Raw genomic sequence first — 7,993 nt, 5'->3', positions numbered from 1 at the left:
GAGCCCATCGGCGACTGGGACAGTCAGACTAGCGTGACACTAATTTGATCGGAGTGCAAACACAGAGGGGTGTTCAGTTCGTTTGGTCGATACTTTTATTAGTCGAACATGCCATCAGTGCTAATTAATGGAGCCCTGATCCTCTGATCAATGGTATCAACGAACTGGTAAATATACCCGAACATCACCATACTCGGGCAGGGGACGGAACGAGTCAGTTAATTTCACGTGTGATGATTGGTGCCGGCAATTGACGAGTCATAAAACAAATCACCGTGAGGACGGCACATAACACAGGCAGGCACATCGGCCATAATTTGTAGAAAAATGAACAAACAAATATAAATAAGACTAGACTAGTTGCTTGACACTCTGAGATCTGTGTGCTTTGGTCCCGTTAACATCGTATTCAAACACTGGTTCTATCTACTGTCGAGGCCCAATCATGTCTGTACTGAGTCCCCGCTGCTCGGGCCTTCTCTACTTTTTCTTTTTGCCGGCGCTAGCCTTATTAGCCTCCTCTGCTTCGGCCTCCAGCATCTTTGCCCTCTTCTTCCCGAGCGGCGTCTTGGTGAGCCAGGTGTAGTACATCTCCTGCTGCTCCCTGCGAATGGAGGTGGCGCGCTCAGGTCAGAGATGGGCTACATATGTAGTACAAAATACATATCCGAGATTAACTCACCTCAATTCAGACGGCCACTACAAAGTCCACGAATCAGCACTTATGAAAGAGCCCAAGGTCGTGGCAACGGTAACTTGGCTGGCGGGTGTATAATGCGTCGACGCTCCCATCGGACCAACAATGAGCCATCCATCGTTGGCGGCCGGTAGGACCTGACAAGATAGGCTTGTGCCGTCGGTGACCGGCAGGGGGTGAGTTCGATGGACCGCATTTGGCAGGGTTCGGCGGGGACGGACTGCCCAGTGTCGGGGCCTAAGCGCTGTGCCGGCGGACCGGCAGGGGGTGAGTTTGATGGGTTCGGCGGGGTAGACAGCAGACACCTTGCCAGGTAGTGTCGGGGCCCAAGCGCTGTGCCGGCGGACCCGCAGGGGTGACCGTTAGTTCGATGGGTTCGGCGGGGTAAACACCTTGCCAGGCAGGGTCGGGGCCCAGCGTTGTGCCGGCGGACCAGCAGAGAGCGGGTTCAATGAGTTCGTGGGGAATCGGTGACCGGTGTCGAGGCCTCAGCGCAGCGTCGGCTGACCGGCAGACGGTAAGTTCGATGGGTTCGGCGGGGCGAGACCGTATCGGTGCCGTGCGCTGGCCGCTGTGCCGGCGGTGGCCGCAGTGTCGTTATCACGTTCGCCGTCCACCGCGTCGGGCCGGTGATGGTGCCGGCGCCGGCCCTTACGAGCGCCCGGGGAGCGCCGCCGACCGTGGCTGGTCAGTTTACGACCTCCCTCCGACCCGTCCGACCGGTCAGGGGTCAGACGCGGAACCGAGCCCTGAGAGAGGGGAGGCGATTCTCCCGCCCCGTCCGACCGACCGCCAGGTCAGTGCCCAACTCTCAGGGAGAGGCGGCTCCCTCCCACCGAAGACGTAAGAATCCCTAGCAATTAATATCTGAAGCAGAGATTTCAGCACAGACTCCATCGCTCCGGTACCCGAGAGTGAGTGTAGGGCTCACTGCCTTCGGTATTGTTGCGCCCGCGCTGGAGTGGAGGACAAGATTAATAGGAAAACTTTTACATCTTATTACCCGACACAAACTTCAGGAAACCAAGTCGATTGACTTTCCGCTTTCTCCGGAAATTTAACGAGGTAACAAGATACTTGGAGTAGACTAGCAACATCTTGTGGTACCGGTAAAAAGAACTGAGTGGTAAATTGGAAAATACCTGCGAATGAAGCAACAAGGAGGGAGGGAGGGAAGGAGCGGGATAAAAATAAGGAGAAAAGATCACGAGAGAATAACCATTTACAATGCCTTACGTTACACGAACCATGAAGCAAAACAGAGACACGGCACCACATGAGGGCGCCATGGGGACAGTCCATTCAGCCATGGACTGCATGGGTCCGCCCAGTCTACCCAGCTCCGGAGACGGGCGACGGTCAACTCAACACACCGCCCCGCCGCTCCAGGCCGGCGTCTGCGCCGTCCGTCTCACCTCATCACCGGCTGCAGATTGGCCAGCACGGGGACGAACTCTGTGGTCTTCAGCGGCCGCTTCCGCAGCTTCACAATCCGCTTCTCGGTGACCACCTGCAGAGGCAACATCACCAACATCACCATCACCAACATCACCATCACCAACATCACCAGAGGGGCGTCAATCAGATCTGCGGTGGGGAGGGAAGGGGGATGAGACCCTCGTGGAGGAGAAGGTTGGGGAGCTCCAGGAAACCAAGCACGTAACATAATCCGCCCGGCGCAGCAGATACGAGATAGGAAGAGGGAGGGAGGGAGGGAGGGAGAGGAGAACGAGGGAGAGGAAGTGATGTAGGCTGGGAGATAGGAAGAGTAAGGGGAGGAGAGAGATGTCAGACAAACCAACAGATAGAAAAGTAGAAAAGTCAAAAGTATGAAGAGGAAAACTATTAAAAAAGCGAGCATACAGAAAAACGTAAAGAAGTGAGTTAAGATAATCAAATAAAACGGAAGACGCAGAAGACATAACATCATCACGGTGCTGATAACTGCTGCGACCTCCATACTTAATAGGCGAGGAACTTTGAAATATCCCTGTTTCATCAGAAGTGCCTCGATCTCAGTCCTCTTATTCTTTTCCAATCAAACGGTAGTAGCCAGAACAGAATCGAAATCCTGCTCACCAAACGGCAAAGTTTGCCCTGACACGGGCCGTTATTCCGAGCGTGGTGTGCCATAGGGCTTCGGGGAGAACTGACGCAATCGGTACTCAGTCAAAGTGAACTGACTTCTTTGAATCGAGAGAGGAGGGTCGCCGAATACACAGCCCGACATTTATTGCCAGGCTGCGCAAACTGCGACGCTCGTTCAGAGCACAATGGGGACCGAGACCAAATATCACGTGTGTGATTTGCATGTGGTGAGAGCTGAGTGACGGTTCATTTGAAAGCCACAGCACGGCCTGGTCTCGGCATACCATTGTGAGACAGGTCGTGTCTGTTTTCAGCACACGGTCACGCACACACTACATCACCCACACACACACACACATACACACATCACCTAGACCAGTCCACGTCTCCTTTTCTCCCGTATGTATATACACCCGCTGCCTGTCACGACCATGCTGCGCCGAGAGGCCGTCCCAGCCCACCCCAGTCCCATACATACTGTATGGCACTGTTCGGCTGCCACCTGTCTCGTTACCCCGCACTCCCATTGGACAGTATTGGCCTCTGTCGACAGACACGTGCCGCCGCCGCCCCCGTCCGTTCTGGGGGCGGGTGCGGGGGCGGCACACCGCTCGGCAGTGGTAGTAGCGATGAACCGCCCCCGCCCGTCCTGAGAAAAGTTCAGCTGGGGCGGCACATCTCTCGGCAGCCAGTGATGACCCGACCCGCCCGCTCCGGGCGGGGGCGGAGGCGGCACACCTCTCGGCAGTGTAGTAGACTAGTGATGACCCGCCCCCGCCTCCGCTCGTCCGACGCAACCGCTCCGGGCGGGGTCGGTACATACACCTCTCGCCAGTGGCGATGACCCGTCCCCGCCCCGCCCGCAGCGACCGCTAGGGGCGGGGCGGCACACCTCTCGGCAGTGTGGTGGTGATGACCCGTACCCGCCTCCGCTCGTCCGACGCAACCGCTCAGGGAGAAGACGGGGGCGGCACACCTTTCGGCAGTGTTAAGGACCCGTCCCCGCCCCCGCCCGTCCGCAGTGACCGCTCAGGGCGGGGGGGGGGGGAGGGCACGGCAACACCTATCGGCAATGCAGTGGTGATGACCTGCCATCGGCGGCACACCTCCAGTCAGAGACAGTCGCCGGGTACGGTAGAGGGGACAGAGGAGAGGGTTGAGGAGAGACCGGGAGTTCGAGGAAAAGTGGAGGTGGAAGCATAGGAACGGGAGACAATCGTGCGAATAAGAGATACCTATTGTTTGAAAAGGAAATGTACTCACAATTTTTGTATGAAATAGGACACAATGGAGAAGGAAATAGCCGGTTGAAAAGACGAGATATAGAATACTCAGAGAAGCAAAAAAAAAAAAAAAACTCATGAGCAAGGGTCTAGCTCAAACACAGAATTCAGACATGTCGGGTGGGCGAAAACAAGAAGAAATACGCCGCAAGCATCGGTGGTCACGGATCACAGAAGTATCGCGAGCGTTCTGAACCACAGCTCGTGAGAAGGTCAAGCCAATGATCGATTACCCAGGAGGCATCAGTGACCGGTGAGCTGCTTCTGAACCGCTCGCTAGCAGAGGTCACTCTGCAGTGGCCGTCGCTGACCCCGCTGACCACCAGGGACGTGGTCCCCTGTTCCACCGGGTCACGGGTCACGGGTGGTCCGTGACCGGCAGACCGTGCCGTGCTCCGTTTCGCGGTGACCGTGCTCACAGACTGCTGAAGCCCAGGCGGGTAACGGCCGGAGCGGAAACGCTCCGTTGACTGCAACAGAGAGGTCTGGACCGCCAACGGCGGGCCCCTCCACTCGGGCGGCCACATTGCGGTCATTACTAAAAGGAACGGACGATTTGTCCGTCCCGGCCGGCCCCCAGATGAGGCCATAACCGATGAACGTTTGTTTTGGAAGACTGCTCACACTAGAAAAAGAGAGCTAGTTCCAGAAATCACCCAATTCTGTTATGGCAATGGTGCAAATTATTTCGGACGATGAAGCCCCGAATGAGCCCAATTTAAAATGATGACTGTGAGCCACGATTAAATACCCTTCGAGCTATACTAAAGGGCGGTGAATTTCGACATATTGTTGGCATTAATTAACCCAGTGCATTTCTGGCCTACTTCATATCGTCAATCATATGCATGTGCCATGCCGAAAATTATAGGTGCTGGGAGACTCAGCAATTATTCATTGTGTTCATCTTTTAGATCATCATCATCATCATCATCACGTTTATTAAGAAACAAAAGAATACACAAAATCAAGATAAGTAAGAACTGGTGCAAAAGCACTCGAAAGTACTTAATTCGAGGCACCAGCTCTGTTAAAAACATACAAGCAAATAAACACATACACACATATTAGGGTGGCACTTAACAATAGGGTGGAAAAAAATTATCAGATTTTTAGGCGTGCGGGTGGTTTTCTGGTTCCATTCCCGTAGAAAATAATATGTGCGGAAGGATTTTGAAAAATATTAAGGTTTAGAGGTCGCGAATTGAGGTCAAAGTTGACATTTTTTTTTTGGAAAAAATGAACTTCTGCAAATTTACTTGAAACATATTCCGAGCAACATTTTCCATCATTAAATTGCATTTTCAGCGTATTGTGACGGTCACACCCGGGCCTCACCTCAATGCACGCGCGTGACCGCCCCTGCGCGCATCCAGAGACTGGCCGCCGGCAGCTGCCCTTCGCCCCCAGAACATGACCCGGCTCGGTGGACCGGGCGGCTGTGCCGCGGCCCCGACAGTGCCCGACCAGTGAACTACGTGAGTGCAGTGTGCACGCTACACTTGGTGGCTGTCGAGTGTCGACCTTTTTTCGTCTAACCACCGTCAACCGTGGGTTGAGATACGATGGCGACGACTAGGTCAAACACAGCTGTGTACCTTGTTCGTAGTACACTGAACGAACTTACGGGAAGCCGACTCCCAACGCGAGGACAAGCTCTCCGTCTCTTCTTGCACCTTCATTTGGAACTAAAGCACGAGAAGAAGCCCGCGGCAGCCAGGGTGATCGATGAGGTACTCGCATTCTGGACCCGAGCACGTATTCCGGTCCAGGCAGCCCACCGGGCGTGCGACAAACTCATCCGACTCTACGATGAGTGGGTCTCCTTGAAGAAGAGCAAGTCAAAGCGCGGGCCGACTCAGGTGGCGAGGGAGGATGCATTCGTCGTATCCCTGCGTCGCCTCTTTGACATCGCGCATCAAGACGCGCTTACACTCCTCACAGAGGAAGAAGACCGGTCCTTCCTGCTGGCCCAAAGAGAGGATGAGCCCCGCGGTTCTCTCGGTTCTAGAGACATGTCCCTTGCTGTCAAAGAGAAGAAAGCCAATGAGAAGTTAGAGTCTACGAATCGCCGAAGGACGGAAACGGAGGCGAAAGTGCGCCTTGAGCTGGACCGATCTGTTGTGCTTTCGGACAGTTCTTCCGCGGGCAGTTCTGGCGACTCCATTGCTAGTGCTGGCAATAGTCCTACCCGACCGTTGCGGCGCACACTCGAAGGAAACGTCTCCGACGATGGCAACAATGAGAGGCCCTCAACGTCGGCACATACTCCGAAGCGCATGCGGGCGAGCAGGCGAAATACCGTCCTCAGCAGTGAACTGGGCGCCGCGCTCGACCGGACCAAGCTGTCCAACCGCAATGCGGTTCACCTGTTGTCAGCTGCAGCACGGAACTTTGGACATGACCCCGCCGAGCTGGTACTGAACCGCGAATCTTTCAGGCGCGCTCGGATGAGGTTCCGCGAGGAGGCTTCAAAAGAGATCAAGGCCGCGTTCAACCCCGACGTCGTTCTCATCGTCCACTGGGACGGAAAGATCGTCCCCGAGAGCGATGGAGGAGGAGGGAGCGTCGACCGGCTCCCGGTCCTGGTGTCGGGGGGTGGAGTGGCCAAGCTCCTCGCCGTCCCCAAACTCCCATCCGGCCGAGCACAGGACTGCGCCCAGGCCGTGTTCACTGCGCTGGAGGACTGGGGACTTGAGAAGCGGGTCCGCGGCCTCTGCTTCGACACCACGGCGGTGAACAGCGGGCTAGTGAACGGGGCTTGTACCCTCATCGAGCAAAAGCTGGATCGGCCCGTCCTCCACCTAGCCTGCCGGCACCACGTGTACGAACTGATCCTGGAGAAGGCCTTCTCCACTTGCCTTAGCATCTCGAGCGGCCCTGACATCCAGCTGTTCAAGAGGTTCCAAGGCCGATGGAGGCTCATCGACAGGACTACGCCGGAGCCATTCACCGCCGATGACGTTCCGGAGCGGGACGAGCTGTTGGTCAGCTTTCGTCGCTTCCTAGACCACGCCCAGCCCCGGGACGACTACCGGGAGCTTCTGGAGCTCTGCGTAATTGCTCTCGGCGGAGTTCCGAAGCGCGGCGTCCGTTTTTCTCGCCCCGGAGCGCTCCACCGGGCCAGGTGGATGGCAAAAGGCATCTACGCTGTGAAGATCTTCCTCTTTAGGGAGCAGTTTCGGTTGACCGCTGCCGAGGCCCGGGGCATCAGGCGCTGTGCGCTGTTCGTCGTCCGCACGTACGCCGCCGCTTGGTTTCGGACTCCATTCGCCGCTGCTGCGCCGGCGCTGGACCTGGCCTTCATGAACGCGCTCCACGCCAACCCCGACAAGAAGCTGTCGAAGGCAACAGTCCCTGTCTTCGGCCGCCACCTGTGGTACTTGAGCGAACGGCTGGTAGCTCTGGCACTCTTCGACCCCGACCTTCCTCTCGGGGTCAAGCGAGACATGGTGCGGGCCATGGACTTACAGGAGGAGGAGGACGAGGACGAGGACCCGCCCCGCAAGTCCACAGTGGACATCAACAGCGCCACTCTCGCGACCAAGACGGTAGCGAGCTTCGTCACCCCGTCATCCAAGCAGCTCTTCAAGATCCTCGACCTGGAAACAGGGTTCTTCAAGCAGGATCCTGCCCACTGGGAGGAGGACAGCAGCTACCAAGCCGCAGCTCGTGTGGTCCGAGAGCTGCAAGTCGTGAATGACTTCGCCGAGCGCGGAGTGGCGTTGATGCAGGCCTATAACCTGGCCCTCACGAAAGACGAGGATCAGCGTCAGTTCCTCCTGCAGGTCGTTGAGGACCACAGAAAACGCTACCCCGACGCCTGCAAGTCGACTGCGACTGCCAGGCAGGCCACATAAAGTATGAGATGGGTGTGCCCATGATAGGGGAAGCCGGGGGAAGCCCGGGCGCGGGGGAAGCCCGG

General features: G+C 56.5%; 1 protein-coding gene across 2 annotated transcripts in view; it reads right to left on the bottom strand.

Moving 5' to 3' along the window:
* Nucleotides 1-70: 70 nt before the first annotated feature.
* LOC122374237 (dynein regulatory complex protein 11-like) overlaps nucleotides 71-7,993 on the bottom strand; it is a 50,374-nt gene continuing 42,451 nt past the window's right edge. For both annotated transcript variants that reach the window (XM_043352857.1, XM_043352858.1), the window contains exons 16-17: nucleotides 2,113-2,207; nucleotides 71-604 (exon numbers count right to left, since the gene is read on the bottom strand). In XM_043352857.1, coding sequence (XP_043208792.1) covers nucleotides 481-604; nucleotides 2,113-2,207 — 219 coding nt within the window. In that variant the 3' untranslated portion in view covers nucleotides 71-480. The remainder of the gene's footprint in view (nucleotides 605-2,112; nucleotides 2,208-7,993) is intronic.

The sequence above is a fragment of the Amphibalanus amphitrite genome, unplaced genomic scaffold (genome assembly GCF_019059575.1).
Source record: "Amphibalanus amphitrite isolate SeventyFive unplaced genomic scaffold, NRLGWU_Aamphi_draft 001624F_arrow, whole genome shotgun sequence".
Lineage (NCBI taxonomy): Eukaryota > Metazoa > Arthropoda > Thecostraca > Balanomorpha > Balanidae > Amphibalanus > Amphibalanus amphitrite.
This window is presented reverse-complemented; position numbering and strand designations above follow the sequence as displayed.